The sequence below is a fragment of the Sus scrofa genome, chromosome 7, assembly GCF_054392235.1.
Source record: "Sus scrofa isolate SSC_HxYL_T2T_F1_AM1 chromosome 7, Sscrofa_HxYL_maternal_Yorkshire_Landrace_v2.0, whole genome shotgun sequence".
Lineage (NCBI taxonomy): Eukaryota > Metazoa > Chordata > Mammalia > Artiodactyla > Suidae > Sus > Sus scrofa.
This window is the reverse complement of record NC_139389.1, coordinates 106,813,911-106,837,434: the sequence shown is the minus strand read 5'-3', so window position 1 is coordinate 106,837,434 and position 23,524 is coordinate 106,813,911. Positions and strand designations below refer to the sequence as shown.

Below are 23,524 nucleotides of genomic sequence, written 5' to 3'. Positions count from 1 at the left end.
CCAGGCAAGGCCGTGCAAGCTGGCTGGTTTCCTGGAGTTGGTGGGCATTCGGCCCAGGCTATGTCTATCACACAGGGCAGGTGGGGAGTGGAGAGGGCTGGCAGGCTGGAAGTTGGAACCTCAGAAGCCTCCCCATCTTGGCTTCAACCCCCATCTTTATAACCTAGTTACTGTTCAAAAGGGAAGGGCCGAGGAGCCTGATCTTCTGTCCTGAAAAGGCTGCGGTAGGGTGTTCAGGAAGAGCCTGTTCTGTGAGCACCTTGTCCAGAAACACCAAGCCTCTGGAAGGTGAGATGCGTTGGCAGTTTTGTTTCTTATAAATGAGCCTTCTCTCCCCAGAGCCGAAGAGCCTTGGCTTTTGGGTTCTCTTTCTTCCCTATCCTTTCTTTCTCTAATTCTCCATCTGTGTTTACTGAAGGTCATTTATTTGCTAAGCCTCGCCTCTTACAGCTCTTAGTTTTTCACTTTTGAGGGAAGAATTGTGTTCTCATGACTATCTCTTGTGTTTGATCTTCTCCTAAATATATCCGTTCCTTATCTCAGTGCATTTACTCCCTGGGAGAGCCCTCCTAACCCCAAGACATCTAACCCACAGATGACCCAGTGGGTATTCCTCCACTCTCTTCATCCTACCAAGGTCTGTGAATTTATCTACGAGTTCCTATCTGAGCAGGGAAGATGATTTCCTGATGTCAGCATGAAATTTTCAAGTCCAAATCATAGAAGCTGGGGGTGGGTTAGCACATTATCTCGGACTAAGTAGGGGATAGACTGGCGCACAGCGGGGAGAGGAAGATGGATAAATTTTACTACCCAGTCATGTCCCAGGACACCTCTGCCACCTAGGCTCTGGTGACTCCCGCATCCATATTCCTTACAGAAAATGTTCTCCAGAATTTCAGTCCTCACTTCTGTCTCCTGGACAGCACCACCTAAATACCCCTTTAAAACCTCCAACTTAACATGATCCAGTCTGTTTCCTATGTCTTCTCCCCCAAACCTAAAACTTCCTCAAGTCTTTATATTGGGGTACGTCAACAAAGGTTATCATTACATTTGCCACACATTTATTTAAATGTAAATTTATTTTTATTAAATATTTATTCTTAATAAGGATCTGACCAACAAGGTTAGATTAGATATTTAAAGGCAGGAAGAAAAAGAAGAAAATAACACATTGGGAAAAGGGTTTTTTTTTTCAGCATCAATAATCCAAAGAGCTGTTTCTCTGCAGGCACTGTATGGGTCCTGTAGGAATTTACCCGAAACGTATAATTCGTAAGGTAGAAGGTTAAGAGATGCCCACCACCTCTTGTGTCATGGATTCCAACTGATGAGCACTGAAACATTAGGAAGGTTTTAAACAAATGCACCACAAAGCCTGCTTCAAAAAGGACTCATCTGAGAAAAATAACACCCCCTCTGATCTTTTGGATTCCACAGGGCCCTTTGATGGCCACCTGTGCGTTCTAGAAAACTTTATTTCAGTGTTCTGCCTCTTTCCCTGACCTCTGCTCACATTCCTCACCAATTCTTTTTTTCAATGTCCATATTCCCCAAGTTTACATTTTTCCTTTTCCTTTTTAAAACTACATCTTTCCCTCACCTCTGTTCACATTCCTCACCAATTCTTTTTTTTTCAATGTCCATACCCCCAGGTTTATATTTTTCCTTTCCTCCTCCCTTTCTCTCTTTCTTTCTTTCGGCAAATACATCCTTGCTCTGCGAACTTCTTATACTCAGTTTGGAATTTCTCACCCAGACTCACTCATTTGTTACAAATGTACACATCTGTGTGTTTCTGTGTATTATGTTTATTTATTTGGTGTAGGTCATTAACAGTTGATTTTTTTTTTTTAACCTTTGGGTAAGCTGGTAAGATTTTCAACTCAGTGGAGTAGCTGGACAGCGCAGAGATGGGCCTTCAAGCAGGACTATTCCTTGCAGATGAATGTTATTCTCATTTTTGACTTTTCACTAGGCTGCTGAGAAAGGGTGAAAGCTCTCTTTCTAGAGCTTGTGTTGGCGATGGCATCTTGGATGCAGTGGGACACACCTTACATGCTCCTCATCAATACAGTCTTTGGGGAAGAATCTTGCATTTTTCAGCTGTCACCAGAGGACTCTCATCATTGTTTTGTCTCTTCTTGCCTTCTCCCACTGAAGTCACTTTTGGTTTATTCAGGTGGTAGGTCACAGGTAGGTATGAACCGTTTGTTGTCTGGCAATGGAAGAGAGAAACGCTGTGCTGGTTACACCAGCCTCATTGTGCCCATCATTTTAAATCTTTACCTTTCAGTCTCTACTAAGGAAATGGAGTCCCAGTGCAGAAGAGACAAAGCCACTCCCAGCTGTAGCTCATGAACAGGAAACTCCAATGTTGGTGGTGATAAAACTCCTAAAATGTTTGAAAAGGTGTTTGCTGGTTTGTGATGGGACACTGGCTGCTTCAAAAATGCTCAGAAAGACTGGCAGAAGTTTCTGATCAGGAAACAAGGTTGCAATGTGGCCAATGACTCTTCTGCAGACACAGCCTCCGGAGGCACAGTATCACAGTGGCCATATATTAGCGAATTGCCACCTTGGGTTTGTTACCTGAAGGTCTCAGTGATCTGGATTTTCTTCGTATGTGGCTCTCCACTCTACTACCATCAACTTTAGGAGAGTAAAGAGGAATAATGATTTCCTGAAATATCATCCCAGGGTTTTTCTCTCAAGGAGGTTGGTGGGGGTGAAAAGCTGGGAGATGCACCCTGGCTGTAGATCTGAACATAATGCTCACAGGGCTGGATGCAACTGTGGCTCTGCTTCACAATATTACAATGGAATTCGTCCTTGGTGCAGACAGAAGATCTCGGGTGATGGCTGGAATTGCCAAATGGATTTCCTGCGTTCTAGTCGCCAACTGTTCTCTGTATCACAGCAGGTACTGGCTGGATTATACATTTGTTTCTTTGAACAGGCTGAGCATGAGATTTATCTTCTGTCTTGGGGTCTGAGTGCTCACCTCAACCCCAGCCTGAGCTGTGTTGGCAGTATGGGACCTGATCTTGCTAGACGGTAGAAGCTGATTTTCTACTAGTGTCTGGTTAAGCAGTATTGAGTAATCAGAAGGTGAGTATGATGGCAAAATGCATTCTAATCCGATAGAATGATCTGCTAATGTTCCCAGTATTGGAGCCTTTGAAAGACTCCATCATTTAAACAGAGTTGTTTCTTAGTTTTCCCCACTGTCTAGTGATAGTTAAGGTTGTCTCAGGGCTGCTGTCGGTTCCACTTATCCATTTACTTGTCAGATTCCTGAATTTTGTGGTCACTGTCGTCTGTGTTTGGAAACAATTCTCCATGGATCTCTCACATAGTTGCGCATCTTGAGAGTGAGGCATTGGTTGTCTTTTGTATGAGACTATCTTTGCAAGGATATTTAATCCAAGGATGATGTTGACTTTCCATGTTCAATCGTTATAATAATGGCCTCCAACTTTGGGATTGTATCATTTTAAAAATCATTTATGATTGTGTGGCATTTCAAAAAAGAAAAGGTGACTGTAGTCAATCCATCATGTTAACTTGGATCCATTTTTTAAAAATTTTATTATTTATTTATTATTATTTTTTCATTATAGATGGTTTACAGTGTTCTGTCAATTTTCTACTGTGCAGCATGCTGACCCAGTTACACATACATGTATAGATTGATCAGAAGTGATTAGACATAGTTCCCAGTGCTATACAGCAGGATCTCATGGCCCATCCATTCCAAAGGCAACAGTCTGCATCTATGAGCCCCAGACTCCCAGTCCATCCCACTCCCTCCCCTTCCCCCTTGGCAAGCACAAGTCTGTTCTCCAAGTCCATGATTTTCTGTTTTGAATGAGTTCCTTTATGCCCCTATCTAGTCACCAAGTCCTATCAATTCTATATTCTACCTTTTCCTCATATGTCTTGAATCTTACTCTTCTTTCACCTCAGACCCTCTAGGCAGAGGTCCTGCGACTAACTAGCAGTGTGACCTTGGAGAAGTAATGCCTGCTCTTGAATTTGCAGGTTCCTCGATTATAAAATGGAAATACCAGTTTCTCTCTTATTGGATTAAATAAGATATGGCTCTAAAGCTGTAGTTTCAGCGATGCTATGGCAGTTGGTAACATGCCTTCCTTATTCTCTGCTTAGACTCCCTCGTCTAAAGATTCTCCAAGTACTTTCAGATATCCTATTTCTTCCTCTCTGTCTTTCACCCACTTCTAACACATAGATATGATTTATCCTATTGGAAAACATCTGATGGCAGCCTATTACCTTTGGGATAAAATCCTTTACAATCTGTTATTAAGGTTAAATCTCATACCTTTTCATTCCTGTGGCTGTTCCGTCCGTGTGTTACTCTCCTAAGATGTATACACACATAAATGTATTTTAAACACCAACCACATAAAGAAGCTCATCTTCACTGAAACCTGACATGTTTCATATATTTGAGCCTATAAAAATTCCATTTTTTTCCATTTGAAATGACCTTTCCCAGTTTTCTCCTCATGAGTAAAGCCTAGTACTAAAATTATTTCATGTGGTAGATTGTTAAAATAATGGCCTCCAATGAATCATATCTCCTTATGCCAATGTGACATTGCCACACCTACACCAGGAGACAGAGTTGGTTTCTCCATCCCCTTCAATCCAGGCTGGTCTTGTGACTTGCTCTGAAATAGATTGTGGTGGACCTGACATTGCATGAGATCTAGAGCCTGAGCCTTTCTTTTCTTTTTTACGGCCGCACCTGCAGCATGTGCAAGTGCCTAGGCCAGGGGTCAAATCAGAGCCACAGTTGCGACCTATGCCACAGCCACAGCAAATTGGATCCTTAACCCACTGAGCGAAGCCGAGGATTAAACCTGTATCCTCACAGAGACAGCTTCAGGTACTTAACCCACTGAGCCACAACAGGAAGCCTTTCTGGTTTTGTTTTGTTTTTTTTTTTTTTTTTTTTTTTTTTGTCTTTTTGGGCTGTACCTGTGGCAAATGGAGTTCCCAGGCTAGGGGTCTAATCGAAGCTGCAGCTACTGGCCTACGCCACAGCCACAGCAACACGGGATCTGAGCCACGCCTGCAACCTACTCCACAGCTCATGGCAACAACGGATCCTTAACCCACTGAGCGAGGCCACGGATTGAACCTGCATCCTCATAGATACTAGTTGGATTTGTTAACCAATGAGCCATGACAGGAACTCCTGCCTTTCTGTTTTTATACTCTTCCCTCTTGGAACTTTGACGCCATCAGGCTGTGAAGCAGTCCAGCCTAGCCTCCTGAGGGATATGAGGAGATATGGAGAACTGAACCTTGGCTAAGAGTTGCCACCCCTGCCAAGCAAGGGAGTGAGTCCGTCACAGACCCTCTAGCCTCAAATGAACCGTCAGATGTCTAGGACCCCATGGGTGAGGCCAGGAGAAGACCTGCCTGGATCGCTAATTCATGGAATCATGATCATGGAAAAGGAAAAGTCATTATAGTTTGTGGTAGCTGGTGATGCAGCAACGGATGATTGATATACGTCCTCAGAGAAATGTTTTAGATATACTCAGAAAAAGTCATGATTCTCTCCTCTTTGCTTTGTTAATTCTTCTATTAGAACATGGAGCTCATATAACTATCGGTCTACTTGTGTCTGTCTCTCTTAACTACATTAACAGCTTTTGAAAAGCAGAGATCGGGTTTTTACTCATCTTCACATCTCCTGTGGCTGCTCTGGTGCCTGGTACAGAGCAGCCACATCATCTGTTATCCGGGTCATACACTTACGACTTCCTGAAAGGCTTTCAGCTGCCCTCTGGAGTACATGGTCAATTGTAAGATTTTTTTATATCCTCATCCTTTGCAATTAATAGTCCCTTTATCTTCTTGCCCTTCCCCAGTGGTCCTGCTTCCCTGCAGCCCTCTTCGGTGGTGGCTATCCTCCCTGCCCCATGCCTTATAGCTTATGGAATTTGAAGGCAGATAAGCAATCTCTTTGCTTCTCATGACTTCATTCAGACTGTCTTCAATCCCCCCCTCTTCTCTAAAGAACACTCAGCTTTACCTTTATGACATGGGATTAAACCACCTGTACCCATGCTGTGATCCCTGGATCTCTACTTCTCATTGCATAAAGACGCACAACCACCCTCTCTAACACGCCCCCAGTAGTGATTTCAATATCTGGAGATCTCAACCTTCCAAAATCATGACCTCTTAGTTCCCTGAGCTCCATCCCATCTCAGTCACTTATTCCCATGGTCACACCTTACATCTTGTCACCACTGTCGCACTGCAACCCCTCTACAATCTCAGTTTCAAACATTCCACTATCCAGTCGCCCTATCCTGTATTTCCAGCTCTCTTTCTCTCACCTCCATCTCTAAAACTCCTTTGCCACTGGAACCTACACATTCATTGGAATCGTTACTCTTCCCTGTTCTCTTTCATCTCATGTTCTTGTTTCCCTCCTTACTTAGTTAAAATTTAATGGCCACTCATTTTAGTTGTCCTCCTGCCTCTCTCTTGATTTATCACATGTTCATACTTGCTAGAGCCTTTTGAGGACTTTTAATGAAGTATAACTTTCTGCCTGATACATGCCCAAATCAAGAGAACTAAATGCGGTTGGTGGGATTTGCCTTTCCTTAAATTCATAAATATTAATGATAAAGAGGGTCCTTAATCCTACCCAGTAGTCAAAAGTCTGTCTCCCTAGTCTAACCTCTTTACTCTCCTAAATGATGATTTCATAGCTTCTAGTCTCTCCTCAGTCCTTCAACATCTCTTTGCTTCCCATATTACTAAGAACATTTAAACAATTAGAAGAAACCTTCTATAAGCTCCCACCACCCATCCATGCTTATGTACATCTGTGCATTTACTATGCCTTATCTCCTCTTCCTATGAATACACTGTACATGTTTCCAGCTAAAGCTGCTCACCCATATGTGCCCCAGGTTCAATCCCTTACCTCCCTATTGAAATCCCTCCTTGAATTTTCCCTCTTTCTCCTGCACCATTTTCCCCCTTACTGAATCATCCCCATCATCATACAAACATACTGTGACTTTCATATACTACTCAGCTATAAAAAAAGAACAAAATAATGCCATTTGCAGCAACCTAGATGGAACTAGAGACTCTCATACTGAGTGAAGTAAGTCAGAAAGAGAAAGACAAATACCATATGATATCACCTATATCTGGAATCTAATATTTGGCACAAATGAACCTTTCTACAGACAAGAAAATCATGGACTTGAAGATTAGACTTGTGGTTGCCAAGGGGGACGGGGAGGGAGCAGGGTGGATAGGGAGCTTGGGGTTAATAGATGCAAACTATTGCCTTTGCAATGGATTAGCAATGATATCCTGCTGTGTAGCACTGGGAACCATGTCTAGTCACTTATGATGGAGCATGATAATGTGAGAAAATAGAATGTATACATGTATGTGTAAGTGGGTCACCATGTTGCACAGTAGAAAAAAAATGTATTGGGAAAATAACAATTAAAAAATAAATCAAAAAATAAAATAAAAACCAACATACCTTAATCTCATTTATCCATTTAGATATTACTACATTTCTTCCTTTTAAAGAAAATGCCTATAAAGATTAATAGTGCTACCTTGGCTTGCTCTCCTCACATTGTGACTTGAACCCACCCCAGTAAGGCTTTTTGCTCTCAGTGCTTCATGGAACATGAATTTACCAAGGTCGGCAGTGAAGCCAACATTGCTAAATTCAGTGGTTGAGTCTCAGTCCTTATCTAACTTGACTATCAGCCAAATGTGATATAGGAGCTCCACTCTTCTCTTCCTTGAAACACTTTCTAGAAAATTTGGCTTCCAAGAAACCCTATCCTCCTGACTTTCCTTGTCTCCAGCTACCTTCTCAATTTCTTTTGTTGACTTCTTTTCTCCATGACCTCTATATGCTAGAGTATCCCAAGTTTTAGGACCTAGGCTATGTTCTACACTCACTCCCATGGTGAACTCATTAATCCCATGGCTTTAAATGCCATCTATATGCCAATGACTTATATCCAAGCTCAGACTCTCCTTTAAAACATTTAGATTCACAAACTCAAGTGCTTGTTACCTCCAGTTGAATGTATAATAGGTCTGTAAAATTTAACATATCTAAAAATGATTTTTTAAAATTTCTTACAATTTAAACAAACAGACCAACAACCCCCTGCCCCACTCACAGTATTCCTCATTGAACTTGGCAACACCATTCTTCTAGTCACTCAAACCCCAAAGTATAGCGTTATCATCAGTTCCTTTCTTTCTCTCATATTCTACATCTGATCTCTCCCCAAATAGTATTCTGCCTTTAAACTTGCATTAGAATCTGATCACTTCACGTATCTCCAATGCTGATAGCCTAGTCTGAGTCACCATGTTTATAACAGCCTCCTGTGTGGGGCTTAATCTCCCAGTTTCCCAGGGTATGTGGAAAGCAATAGAGTGATCCTATTGAAATCTAAGTCAGAGCATGTCACCCATGCTCACAATACTCCAGGGGTTTTATATTAACCAAGAGGCTACATGATCTAGCTCACCATTATCACTCTGACTTCACCCCTATCGTCCTTTCTTTTCTTCACCCGACCCTAGTTCCCTCTTCTCCAGGAACATGCCTTCCCTGGAATTTTAGCACTGGCTTTCTGGAATGCCTTTTCTCTCGATAGTCACATAGTTCAATCTCTCATCTCCTTCCTATTTTGCTCAAATGTCTCCTTCTCAGGAAGGTCTTGCCCGGCCACTAGTTTCAAAATTTTTTAATACTCTTATCCCCTCTTCGTATTTAATTCTTCTCCTTGGCCTTTATTACTACTGAAATTCTGCAAATTTTCCTTTATTTTCTTGTCTCCTCCACTAGAATCTAAATTCCATGAAAAGAAATTTTGATCTGTTTCATTTACTTCTGAATCCCCAGTGCCCAACAAAACTTAGAAAATAGTAAACATTCAATAAATATTTGTTGAACAAATGACCATATTTCAACAAGCATATTGAAAGAAGAACCCAATGGAACTTTTAGAAATAAAAATAAAATTGTTGAAATAAAACAACTAAAAGCTACCTTAAAGGTAAAATGATTTTTCAGAGAACAATACAATGTCAATGAAATAGATATATGCCATGGTTCACCTGACTAAGATAGCATAAATTTGGTACCCAAATCAGAAAGAGGGAAAGTAAGAAAAACAATAGACCAGTCTTGCCCCTGTAAATAGATACAAAAATCCTAAATAACATGTTATCAAGCAAAGCCCAGAAATGCATGAAAAATATAATATATCATAGTCAATATTTTGGTATAATTCCATTTACATAAATTTCATAATTAGAAAACTAAGAACACAAGCATTTTTCATTAGCCAAATCTACTTGGTACTTGAGTTCCGACAGTGACAGTCTGAATACTCAGTTGGGATACTTATGGGTACTTCAACTGAGTGTATTTATTTTTTAAAGTAACATACAGTATATTGACTCTTTTTTTTTTAGGCGTGCTGTTCTACTAATTTTGACCTCTGTATAGATTCATGCCGTCACCACCAACCCAATCAGAATACACAACTGTCCTATCACCTCATCAAATACCCTCAGACTATTTCTTTATAGTAACACTGTCCCACAAATCTCAGTCCCTGGCAACTATTGATCTGTTCTCCATCACTACAGTTTTTCTTTTCTTTTCTTTTTTTTTTTTTTGGTTTGTTTGTTTTTTAGAATGTCCTATACATGGAGTCATATAGTATGCAACATTTTGAGACTGATTTTTTTCCATTCATAACAATGACTTTGAAATTAATCCAAGTTGGTGCATATATTAGCAGTTTCCTTTTTATTGCTGGATATGGATATAACACAGATTTTTTTTTTTTGTTGTTGTTGTTGTTGTTATTTCTTGGGCCGCTCCCGCGGCATATGGAGGTTCCCAGGCTAGGGGTTGAATCGGAGCTGTAGCCACCGGCCTACGCCAGAGCCACAGCAACGCAGGATCCGAGCCGCGTCTGCAACCTACACCACAGCTCACGTCAACGCCAGATCCTTAACCCACTGAGCAAGGGCAGGGACCGAACCCGCAACCTCATGGTTCCTAGTCGGATTCGTTAACCACTGCGCCACGACGGGAACTCCAGATTTTTTTATTCATTCACCCTCTGCAAGACATCTGGTTTGTTTCCAGTCTTTGGGGATGATAAAGTTGCTATCAATACTGGCAACTTTTTGTCTATATTCATGTCTGAAATTCATTTTTTTAAAGATAAATACCTAGGAGTGGGATTGCTAGATCATATGGTGAGTGTAGGTTTAATTTTATAAGAAACTTCCAGAATAGCTGCATCATTTTACCTTACTACCGACAGTATGTGAGAGTTCCAGTTGCTCTGTAGCCTTACCAACACTTGGTATCGTCAGGAATTTCATTTTAGCCATTCTATAGGTGTTCAGTAGAAACTTAGTTCTTTTGGTTCCCCCAGATTGGAAAACAAATTGCCAGATTTGATAGTTAGGGAGTCATTTAAATTTTTATCTTAATTTACTTGGTTATTTATTTGGATAGCAAGGGATACACGCCTATGTGGTGAGACTGAAGAAAAGCAACAATTTGTTTAGAAAGTAGATAGGGGTTCCTCTGGTAGAAAAGGAGGTAGATGCCATCCAGTATTTCCCCCAGAGGCTCTAAGATACTGATGATGTGTTATTTATGAAGTGGCATGGTGGTATGTGTCACCTGTTTTCTTCTTGAAATTATACCCGTGTGTTTGATAGATTTCATAATTAACAATTTTAAGAGAGATTTAAGCACACAAAGCACACAAAATCCCCAAAGTAATGCAGAAAAACTTTTCAAAACTACTTCTTTTAAGAGTTCAAGTACAGGGAGTTTAGATACTTAAAAGCATTTTGCAGAATTTGAACATAAGACTTTCTTAAAGCTTGTTTAAAACTAAAATAATTTCTTTAATATTTTTGTGCTTGTATACACCACACAGATCAAACTGCTGATGGGCTGGTCAGTTTATGAATGAAGCCTCAACCCATATACAGAGGGGCTTGTCATGGTTAGACCTTTTTTTTTGGTTTTTGTTTTTGTTTTTTAGGGACACACCTGCCCTAAAAAACTGGCAACTTCCACATGCTAGGGGTTGAATCAGAGCTACAGCTGCCACAGCCACAGCAATGCCAGATCCAGGCCATGTCTGTGATCTATAGCACAGATCATGGCAATGCCAGATCCCTAACCTTCTAAGCCAAGCCAGGGATCAAACCCACATCCTCATGGATACTAGTCAGATTTGTTTCTGCTGAGCCACTACAGGAATTCCCTAGATCATTCTTAATGATGGGTAAAGAATAGCTTCTTCCTAGAAACCAGGATCAGAACTAGACTTAAGAAGGACATTGAATAAATCATATGTACTAGTCATGGATTATTAGACACCCCCCAGGTCACAATCAAGGCTACACTACATTGCAGCAATATTTTCTTGTTGCCATCAACACTTTGTAAGGAGAACATTTACCTGTGACAACACTGGGGATTTTGGAGAGAAAGCTCTTGACTGTTCTGATGGGAACACCCCCTGTCTTGTCATCTTGCATCTTTGTAATGATGTCTTCAATCTGAAAGAGGTTAAAGAAAACAAGTAGTATTGCATTTCACAAAGTAGCAGTAAACCTTTATAAGCAGCCAAAATGTGGGAACATGGATGCTCACCACAGATAGCAGGAAAATCCTCCATCTCAGTCCATAAATGTAGAAGATTCTGCTATGTGCCAAGGACTGGGGGTGGGGAAGTCATGGGGTTATAGAGAGAGAGTATAGCATAGTCTGTAAGAACAACCTCCCCCCCGCCCCCAGCTCAGGAAGATAAGGAGGGAGAAATTCTTGATGGGATCCAACATGTAATTTAATATGTATATGATGGGATTTCCCCCTCATCACAAACTGAGTTTATATATAAGCTGAATCATGTGAAATTGCCATATTCAACCTAAAAATGATAATTTCCTATAGTTTAACCTAATATATTAACATACTGCTGTTGGAAGTACAGAAGGGACTGCCTTTGGGACCAGAGAAGGATCCAGCCAGAGTCACATCTGGGAAGAAATAAAAAGTGTAGATAAAGACACGGAAAGTGCTGATCTGGAAAAGCTGGAGGACAAGACTCAGGGTTGTAACTGGTGGTGTGAAAACGGTCACCCTGAGCCACAGAGCAAGAGCAGGGCCCTCTCCTTTCGGCGTGGGGACCATACTTTCAGGAGAAAGGCCATGGGGGGCTCTGGTCTGGAGCCAAGTGAAATTGTATTGATAAAACAAGATACTGTGTATATATACTGTAAACAGAGCAGAGAGAAGAGACAGACTACCAAGGAGGTAGGTGCCAAAATTGGGAAACCTAACTGTAGCTGAGAATTTACAAGCTAGATGTAACTTTCTGAGCCGAAGACATCAGAATAGGATATGGAACAACCTGCAGCGAGAACATAGATCTTTTTGTTGGGTGGAGGGCAACTGGAAAAGGGGAGAAGATGATATTTAGTTTTTTGACATATTTTGTTCCCTTAAGCAATAGAATATATTTGAAACACCAGATGGATTCTCTGAGTGCTTCCTTAATAGAGTCACATAATTATAAGTCTAGAAATTTAAAGCTGTAGTTTATCTAGCAATTTGTGGATGAGTTTCTCCAAGTCCATGACTAACAATTTATGTGAAAGAAATAGGTAACATGTTACAAAATTAGGATAAGACATAATATAATAATAATATACAGTAGCCAAAATATTTTAAGAATTTATATGTGCTAGGTACTATTCTAAGTACTATACACATATTATCCTATTTAATTCCCACAATTACTTCATAACCTAGGTTCCACTATTATCCTCATTTTCAGATAAAGCAACTGAGATTTAGTGAGGTGTATCAATTAGGGTAGACCAGGTTAAGCTATGGTAACAAATAACCCTCAAAATCACAATGTCTTAATACAACCAAATTTATTTCTCTCTCATGCTGCAAGTCTATCAGAGGTCATCAGGGGACTCTGCTCATCCTAGTTACTCTGGGACCCAGGCTGATGGAGAAGCCACCACCTTGAATGCTGCTGGTCAGTGTGCTAGAGGGACAAGAGAGAATCCAGAGAGTCTTGCATAAGTGCTATAGCCCAGATGTTACTATAATACATTTTCTCCCCATTCTTTGGACAGAATGAGTCAACATCCAACCACAAAGGAGCCAGGGGTCTAGTCTTCTGAGTGCCAGGAAGAGAGGTGAGCTGCCCATCTGTGAGCAGCATCAGTGAACACCACATAGGTTAAATGACCTTCCCGAGGTTACAAAGCTACCCAGGGGTGGATCTGAACTTGAATGCAGCCAGACCCAAAATCAGGCTTCTAACCCCTGAGATGCTCTTCTCACCCAATAAGAGTCTCAGCGAACCAGCCAAGGAGGGAGACCACCCTCCTCTGGATATTTCTGGGTTTCCCTGACAAGTGATGCTGGTAGTGAGAAAGAATCTTGAGCTCGCAGCCCCTTAAGCAGTGGTTGAATATATCACACCAGAAAGAAGGGTTATTCTCTGAAGATCTGCATTCTGTTAAATGACAGGATAAGGAGGATTTTTCACCCACATTTTTGTTACTAGTCTCAGCTAGTGCCCTGCCTTCTGTTCTCTAAACTCAGCCAACAATTCAGAGTAGTTTGAGTGTTTATTACTTATTGATAGTCAAGGAGAGCTATTCCTAGAAAAATGGTCATATATTCAAAGTAATCTATGCCTTTGATCTAGGGTGCTATATGAAACCAGAAGTATCAGTGACATTGCTGCTTTTTATGGAATGGTCTGCAAATCACTAGGAACTGGAGGGAAGCCAATATTTCCATTCAGTTAGATCCCTGACTTGACATTAGTTAGTGCAATTTCCAGTCTATGTTGATGTGGACTGGATTTGAAGACTGGCTAAGCAGGGGACAATTCCATGATTCTTTTCTCCTTTGTTTAGTTGCTTTATCACACCACTGACATTTTTTTTTCTTTTTTAGGGCCACACTTGCAGCATATGTAAGTTCCCAGGTTAGGAGTTGAATAGGAGCTGCAGCTGTTGGCCTACACCATAGCTACAGCAACACCAGATCCAAGCCGCATCTATGACCCACACCTCAGCTTGCGGCAATGCCGGATCCTTAACCCACTGAGCAAGGCCAGGAATCAAACTCGCATCCTCATGGATACAGTTGGGTTCTTAACCCGCTAGTCACAACAGGATCTTCCACACCACTGAATCTTTAAAGGACTTAATTACTAAAGAAGAAGACCTATTTTCTTATGTTGGCTACAATGTACCAAGAGGTAGATCACACATCAGATCCAAAGGACAATCCCCTTAAGTGAACAGAAAGGGGATAAGGTTCCAGGAATACTTTACAACATCAGAGATGGAGAAGAATGTTCGATTGATCCTCAATTCTTGACTCCACAGTATTAATATTTACCCAGATCCTTGCTCTGGCCTCATGATAGGCAGAAGGTCTGCTCTTGACTGTGGGGCTCAGCCATGTGACCTGCCCAATGGGATGTTATTGAACATGATGTGAGCAGAGGCTTTCAATGTACCTGTGTGAAAATGCTTACCCGCTTCTCTTGCCTTTCTGCATCATCTATCTAGGTGCTGTTCCAAGGAGGGTGAGAGACATCTGGAGCAGAAGGGACCCAACCCATAGCTAGATCAGTCAAAACTCAGCTGACCTGTAGACTTGTGAGTGAGAAATACATGCTTCCTGTTGTAGGCCACTGAGTCTGGGGTGGAGGAGCTGATACACAGGGCTTTGAAAAAAATGCATTTGTCAAAATTGCTGAAGCCACAACAAATATCCGGTAATAAGAATCAATACATCTTAGAGGTGGGGTATCCCAGAATCCAATTCTTTTAAAGAATGCAGAAATTCCATCTACACCATTTACTATGTGTATAAAAATTCTTGGGGCCTATTCCACCATCACTGCAACAGGCAAATTTGTGATCACTAAGTTTGATTCCATTATAGGGTTCACTGTGACATCAGTTAATAATACTGTCTCTGAATTTTTTTTCATGGTTTCTGGAGAAATGCTGAGAGTATATACATATATATATATATATATATATATATATATATATATATATATACACCCCCTTCCCAAATAAAAAATGGGGTCCTAGAAGCTTATATAAATTATAGTGACAAACATTTTCAGAACCTCTATGTTATGAACAAGACTGTCTTAGGTATCTTAAATAAATTATCTGCTTTTTTTTCTTGGTCTTAAAATTAAAGGCTCAGAAAGGTTAAGTGATTTATCCAAGGACACACAGCTAGTACATGGCAAAGTCAGGATTCTTCCCCAAGTCTTCCTGTCGCCAATGCCCAAGCACTATCAAATCTAAGATGCATCTTTTCTCCTCAACCAGGGCCTGCAGACATTCCTTTAAATACAGGGCACTTAAATACTGTCTGCATTGACAGGAAAGTTTAGCTCGGTCCTAATAGGGTAGAGGAGAAACAAGAGAAATTGATTCCGATAATCAGATTTTCAACCACCCCAGGGTTTATTTTGGCCCAATGACTACAGATGGATGTTTTCTCTCTTTTCCCAGGGGCTAGTTTGGATTTGTCTTCTCCTGGCAGATCAGCTCCTGGGTTGGAAAAGAGGAGAGGGGAGGTAGATGCTTTTGTTTTCTTGACTGTTCAGTTCCATCTAACTTCTGGTACCTTTTGTGGCAAAGAAGAGCAACATCAATTCCCTGCCGTCCTTTAGTGTGAAGTTCTGTGTCATTAGGGAGCATGTTGGACCTGAGTTACACTGTGCCCATCAACAAGCAGGTGGCCCTTATCTGACAGCCAAGCCATGCAGAGAAACCATGGGGCCAGCTTGGCCAGTTCTGCCTGGATGGCTAACAACAACCACATGCCCTTCTCCAAGGAGCTCACAGCTCAGCACTGACATACAGGTAAAACATTCTTCCAAACAGCAGGAAAAATGGAAAACACTACACCACAGCTGGCTTTTCTTTGAAATAAGGAATATTATGAGGACAGTAGACACAATTCACTGAAACAGCCAGGGGGTGTAAGAAGAGGCATAGCGAGAAGCAATCCTCTTTTTTTACAAACTGGAGCCATCCTGGGACAATAGGAAGAACACTGGCCTGAGACCCAAGAGAAATGCCAGCCTCAGCTTCCCTGATTTGCTGTGTTGACCTTGGGCAAGTGACTTAGCCCCTCTGGACCTCACTTCCCTCCTCTCTACAGTGATAGTGATAGGCCTGGTTGCTAAATCAAGATTTCTAGTTCTAAAACATGAGCGATTTCTCTGACTTGACAAATGCAAAGCTGTGTCTGAGGAAAGAAGAGGACCAGCAGTTAGGCCGCTGGGTTCCCACTCTGCCCATCTGCCAGGGGGATACAGACAGAACGTGTCCCTGTGCTAAGCGGTGTAAGATGGGAGAAAGGTGCTGGGCAGGACCAGGGATGTTTGAGGTTTTTAGAAAAAATTTTGGACATATGGCTTCAGAAGCCAGACAGAGACATGACCCAAAGAGGTGCTGACACTGCCCCTCCTTGGCCAGTTCTACCTCTGCTTAGATAGATGGAACTCCCCACAGAAGTGACTAAAGGCTAATATTGTTGGTGTAAATTAATTATCTGATCACTAATTTATTTAGCTCCTCCAGCCTTTCCTCAGTGGAAGATTAAAAAACTTCAAGAATAGGTAAACGATGTTGTTATTATTTAAAGAAAAAAAAACCCACCACAACTTCAACAAAAGTCAGAGTGTGCCTTAGGCGTAAAGGTCTTTTTTATTGAAGCATTTCATCTTGACTTTGCAATCAGTTGCCTATTTCTAGCTACTAATGGCTGTCACTTTAGTGCCTGCATTCATTAAAGACCCCTTCTGTTTTGGTGTCTGCGAATGAGTAAAAATAATTCTTTGGACACATCTTATCAGCCTGGAGGCAGGAATCAGAGCTGGCAAATGATAATCATATTTCTTAATCCAAAATGGGCACGCTTCACTGAGCATGCTCTATCCCATATGTGTTCCAGAAGATCAGGCCATTTCTCACTTTTATTTTTAAAAACACAGCACATGGCTATTCTCAACTTTTAAATGTCTCTCAGATTCACTTACTGGTTTAGGGGACATTTACTGAGCACCTACAAAGTGCCAGGTACTGATTTAGTGTCCGTGGTTACAAAAAGTTGGTAAGAAACAGAATCTGTTGCCCTTCACCATGGACTAATAAATTTCAGAAAGATTCAGGGATCAAGGCTTACAGTTAAGGATGTGTTGGAGACAGCAAAGAAGCTAGAGACACTAAGAAATAGCATTTTCAGAGGCACTCAGAGGGGAAGCCAGCAAGACTTCTTTCCTTTTTCTCCACCCATTCAAAAGACTGATTTCAATGGCAGGAGCAGAGTTTTGAGATTCTTTGTGCTAGCTATGACAATAAAGGCAATGTCTGCTAATTTGTGTTCAGTTAAACTGTATCAGCTTAGAATGCTTTTGATAGAAAGTTAAAAAAATTCCAAACGCATAACAGTATGGAGTTTCCTTACAAAACCAAAAATAGAGTTACCATATGATCTTGCAATCCCACTCCTGGGCATATATCCAGAGAAAACTCTAATTTAAAAAGATACACGCACCCCAATGTTCATAGCAGCTCTGTTCACAACAGCCGAGACATAGAAGCAACCTAAATGTCTACCCATAGATGAATGGATAAAGATGTGGGGAGTTCCTGTTGTGGCTCAGTGGGCTAAGGATCTGCCATAGCTGCAGCATAGGTCACAGATGTGGCTCAGATCCTGTGTTGCCGAGGCTGTGGTATAGGCCACAGCTGCAGCTCCTATTCAACTCCCGGCCTGGGAACTTCCATATGCTGCAGGTGCAGCAGTAAAAAGAAAAAAAAAAAAGATGTAGTGTACACACACACACACACACACACACACACACACACATACACACAGAGGAATGTTTGTCAACCATAAAAAATGAAATAATGCCATTTGTAGCAACATGGACCTAGAGATTATCATACGACGTGAAATTAAGTCAGACAAAGACAAATATCATATGATATCACTTACATGTGCAATCTAAAAAACTATACAAGTGAGCTTTTATACAAAACAGAAACAGACTCATGGACATAGAAAACAAACTTATTGTTACCAAAGGGGAGAGGAGGGTGTCCAAATTAGGAGATTGGGATTAACAGATAGATACTACTGTAGATAAAACAGATAAACAAGGTCCTATTGTATGGCACAGGGAACTATACACATTATCTTGTAATAATTTATAATGGAAAAGAATCTTGGAGTTCCCGCCATGGTGAAGTGGTTGACGAATCCGACTAGGAACCATGAAGTTGTGGGTTCAATCCCTGCCCTTGCTCAGTGGGTTAAGGATCCGGTGTTGCCGTGAGCTGTGGCGTAGGTCGCAGACGCGGCTCAGATCCCGCGTTGCTGTGGCTCTGGCGTAGGCTGGCAGCTATAGCTCCAATTAGACCCCTAGCCTGGGAACCTCCATATGCCACAGGAGCAGCCCAAGAGATGGCAAAAAGACAAAAAAAAAAAAAGAATCTGAAAAAGAATATATATACATATGTATGTGTATATATAAATATGAATAATGTGTGTATATATGTATGTGTATGTATTTACATATACATACTATGTATGTGCACACATGATGTATATGTGTATACATATATACATACCCACACATATATATACATATATATAAAATTGAATCACTTTGCTATACACCAGAAACTAACACAACACTGTAAACCAACTGTACTTCAATAAAAGACTAAAAAAAACATCCAAACTCCAAACATGGGTGATTTTTTTTTTTTCACATAACAAGCATTCTGTACATGAGTGGCTGCTTGTTACCGCAGTTACTCACTTCTATGGGAATACCCATCTTGGTCTTTCCTTCATGGTTTCCAGACAGCTATCCCAGCTCTAGACATCACTTCTGTGTTAAAGAAGAAGAAAAAAGTGGGAAGAAGCAGGGAGTTTTGGTACAGCTGTACTTGTTCCTTTTATCTGGAAAAGCAATATTCCTTCCCAGAAGATCCTAACAGATCTCTACTCAAGCATCATTGGCCAGAACAGCATCCCATGGCTACAGGTGGTTGCAAAGGAACCTGGAAAGAGGGTATCCAGCATTTCCACCCTCTACACCACACAGACGTATGCAAAGAGGAGAAGAGAAATGGGATTGGGTTAACCAAGTAACATTACCTGCCACAAGGAACTTGTATTAGAGGAGATTCATGAAGGATGGTTGGGAAGATGTTGAATCATCTTTGATCTGTTCTCTACATGCAGCCTGTGTGATGCTCTTCAGGGGAAAATTTGATCTGTTAACTTCTCTACTTAAAATCTGTCTGTGATTTCTCAGTGCTTTGTCTGTTATAAGCTCTTATAGGACCCGCTATCTTTCTCTGTACCAATTATCACTTTAATTCATACTTGCATTCCCTGTTAGACTGTTCTGCTTATCATTTAATCCTAATTGTAAGTGCTCAGTAAATGTTTATTGAATGAATTATAGAATGAATGCATCTGTAAATGAACGAATCCATGATGTGAGTGCTACATTCTTAACAAACTTTATCTTGGATTCCGGCATTGAATAGGATACTTCATATATTAGGGTCTTGGGGGTAGTGATATCTGCAATTTATAATAAATTTGGTATTTGCATTTTCAAGATAATTCTGCTTTGTAAATAAACAGAAATTTCAAGATTCCATGAACCTTAGCAACAATGTTCAAGGAACTGCTAAACAGGCACCTAAGTACCAGTTGAACTAGGAGCCAATTCCTCAATGTACTGAGCCTGACATTACCCAGGGGCGGTGCCAGGCTAGAAGGATGAAGCAGTGTTATTTGTTTTGTCTCTGGAAGCTTACTTTTACGATTTTAATATTACCATATGTAGTGCTTCATAAATTACTTTTATGGAAAACATTTTCTCCCATTTAATTGAAGAGAAAAGCAGGCAAGAATGACATTCTAGGTCAGGGAACAAATGGCTTGCTGATGCCACTTTAGAGGAAATGACTTTCCCGTGAGCTTGGCTGGAATAGTTAAGCCTTAGAAGGCATCATCTCTCTTGTAGAAGAATCCGTTGTTTGTTTGAAAATATGAGTGGAGCAGGTCCTTTGGAACAAGGAACCTCTAAATGCGGAAGGTCAGATACAATACAAATGAGGAAAATGAACACTGACCGATGAAACATTCCAGAAATGTCAGGGGACCTAAATTCTCTTTATTAGAATCACAAATGACCCTAATTTGAGTGTGCCATCTGCTTCTGATGGGGAGCCCTCCCCTTTTTACAGATACGCTCGCTGATACTTAGGGAAGGTAAACTGTCCAAGACTTGAAATGATGGGATTATTGGTAAGAAACCCAGGCAGTCTTGCTAAACAGCTGGCTCTCTGGGTCACTACACTGGTGCCACAGTAGCTCCCCGGGCAGCCGAGGTTCACCAAAGGCTTTAGCTGAGTGGGAGGTGATGCAAAAGATAGGGTCACATCCTATGTTTAAAAGTTTAATAAACAGTGTAGAAGGCAGAAAATTGGTCCCGTCCCCAAAGATGTGCACATCCTGTACATTGGAACCTGTGAACATAATACCTTACAGCGAAAGAGACTCTGCAGATGTAATGAGCTTAGGGCTTTGAGATGGAGTGGTTATCCTGGGTTATCCAGGTGGGCTTAGTCTAATCACATGAGTCCTTGAAAAATGAGGACTTTTCCCGGCTGCAGTCAGTTAAGAGAGAGGTGTGACCACAGAAAAAAGGTCAAGGAGACGGGACTTTGCTAGCTTTGAGGATGGAGGGAGTGACCATAGTCCAAGGAATGTAGGCGGCCTCTAGAAGACAGAAAAGGCAAGGAAACGGATTGTCCCCTAGAGCCCTCAACAAGGCATGCAATTCTGCCAACACCTTGGTTTTAGTGCAGAAAGACCCATTTCAGACTTCTGACCCCCAGAACTATGAAAGAGCAAGTTTATGTTGTGTTATGCCATTCAAATTGTGGTTAATTTGTTATAGCAGCAATAGTGGCCCCTATTCAAGAGTGAATGTTTAGAAAATAAGTATATTGTTTTAAAAACAGATTAATATTTTCTCCTTCCGCAGAGGAAGTGAGTAGATTTCCCCATATTCTGCTGCTTTCTGATCTTTCCGAACAGCCAAACCCATGGTCAACCAGGAATTGCGGCCGTCTCCTTGGAGGAAGATGTCAAGGATGATGTCTGTCTATAATCTAAAGTAATTGCTTCCATGACATTTTAAATGCTTCAGTTTTTGGTCTACCTGGGACCAATTAGATGGGTGGCTCAGAAGTTATTTCCAGGAGCTTCTTAAATGGGTCACAGTGACCCATTCATTAACTCCAACGCCACATGCTACACACAGAAAAACCACTACACTTTTATTTCCCATCCCAAATACTACCCTATGTCCCAAATATTGCCACATTCTTCAACCTACCTACCAAGGAGAATTGCACAAGGAACATCACGTGGCAACATTGCCCAACTAATTAGTTCAGCACCATAAAATGCTCCCAATTTGAACACGAAGCCTTTCCTATTAAGTTCCTACCAAAATACTCTAGTTTAACATGCAAATCACCTTTCCCTTACGGCTGGAGAGAGGTCGGTATCTTTGTTTCCAAAGAAAACGGGTCCCTCCGGGAATATTACTACATAGTTTTTTTCCTGGAGCATGAAACATAAGACCTTGTCCTCCCTCTACCCCTAAGAACATCCTGGGCTCTGAAATCATTCAGCATTTCTGACTTTTCCTCAACACCTTCCCCTGTTCTAAGCTGAACAATTGAACTGGCCCATGGGGGGTGAATTTTAGGGCTTGAAATCATGTATGTAAATACATGCTGTGGCTCCCTACTGCTACAAAATCAATGCCAAGTTTCCTTTATGGAAGTCAAAGTCCTCTATGATTTGGCATCAAACTACCTTCCCAGCATCAGCTCCACCAACCCTTTTGGTTCCTGGACACACTTATCTGCAAACAACTCCCTGATCATGCTGTGATTCATCCACCTGTGCAAACTCACCCAAATCCTTGTCACGCTCCCAGGTCCTGATCAAAGCTCTTCTTCTAGGAAATGTCACTTGATTTTTCCAGCACATGCCTACATATGCATTATGAATGTCTGTATTATTTCCCTTTTCCATCCCAAGAATGTTAGGTAAGAACTAGAAGAAAAGTGTTTCGCCCTCTACAACAGTGGTAAGTGCCATATGCCTCTGTTTGGGGCTTATTTTCTGTTGCCGCAGTTCTGCTTCTTTCCCTCTAGAATGGAACTTTCTGGAGGGAAGAGACAATTCTCATCTTTGAAGATGAGCCCTGGTCTTCCACACCTGGGCTCCACTGAATGGAAATAGAAAACAGAGAAGATGCTTCTCATCCCTTAAAATGGAAAATTCATCCCTTAATCTCAGGGAAATGAAAGCCCTTCACAGGCTCTCAGAGTTTTGGAGAAAAAAGTATTTCAAGATGGAACAAGAAGGGCCAGAATGAAGTTTCCTGCACAATTGGGAACACCGAAACACCCAGAGAAGATTTAGAGAATTAAAAGCAAACGAAATCTGCACCTGGGTCCCAGTTGTCCGCAGGCTCCCCTCTCACTTTGTCCACACCGCTTCCAACAGGCGTGCCTGCTGGCTGCCCAGCTGCCTGCTCCTCCCATCCCCGGAGGCCCCATCTGCTTTGCTTGGAACCACTGATGTCCACACTCGGAAGAACCCAGGGGTGGCACCACTTCTCAGTGCTACCACCGCTGCCACCCTGCCCTCCAGCGGCGAGGGCGAGCCTGCCCACCTTTCCTCAGCCCAGCTGCCTGTGATTCTGTGTCTCTGGGTTCGCCTGGCCCCTCCTGACCTGTCCTGTGGGAACCCTTTCTTTTCCACTGTTTCCTAAGATGGTGCCTTCCCCTGATCCAGTCACTTTTCTTCCTGTTGGATGAATGGAGCCCCCAGGTGCTCCAGAAAGCACAAGAGAGTCATCATGGGGGAGAGAGACTGGGATAGACCAGAAGGGACAACCCCCCCCCCCCCGCCACCACTCCAATTCTATGCAGGCAAAAGCAGGTAAGACAGTCCTAAAGGGGAAAGAGGAATCACCATGTATTCCAGATGCATGTGAGTGTTCACTAGGTGGTAGGTGCTGGGACACCAGACATAGGGGTCCCTTCCCTCTGTGCTCACCTTTAGCGGGGAGGCCCAAAGAAAATTTTAAAGGAGCCTATAGAAGAAGAGGAATAGGCCTCAACAGAGCTGTGCGGAAGGATATGTGGTTACATTGCTGATTTCAGGTAATTCCTGCCTCCACTCTGAAGGGCGCCCTGAGCACTGCGTCCTCAGCAACCTGGGGTCCCG

At 41.7% G+C, this 23,524-nt stretch overlaps 1 protein-coding gene and 1 long non-coding RNA gene across 24 annotated transcripts in view; both read right to left on the bottom strand.

Moving 5' to 3' along the window:
• Nucleotides 1–23,524, bottom strand: part of RGS6 (regulator of G protein signaling 6) — a 564,797-nt gene that overhangs the window by 172,034 nt on the left and 369,239 nt on the right. For all 23 annotated transcript variants that reach the window (XM_021099946.2, XM_021099952.2, XM_084969664.1 and 20 more), the window contains exon 3: nucleotides 11,562–11,661. In XM_021099946.2, coding sequence (XP_020955605.1) covers nucleotides 11,562–11,661 — 100 coding nt within the window. The remainder of the gene's footprint in view (nucleotides 1–11,561; nucleotides 11,662–23,524) is intronic.
• Nucleotides 1,693–7,522, bottom strand: LOC146401838 (uncharacterized). Its single transcript, XR_014811092.1, has 2 exons — nucleotides 7,421–7,522; nucleotides 1,693–3,728 (listed from the first exon to the last, which is right to left on the bottom strand). It is a non-coding gene; the product is annotated as an uncharacterized LOC146401838 (long non-coding RNA).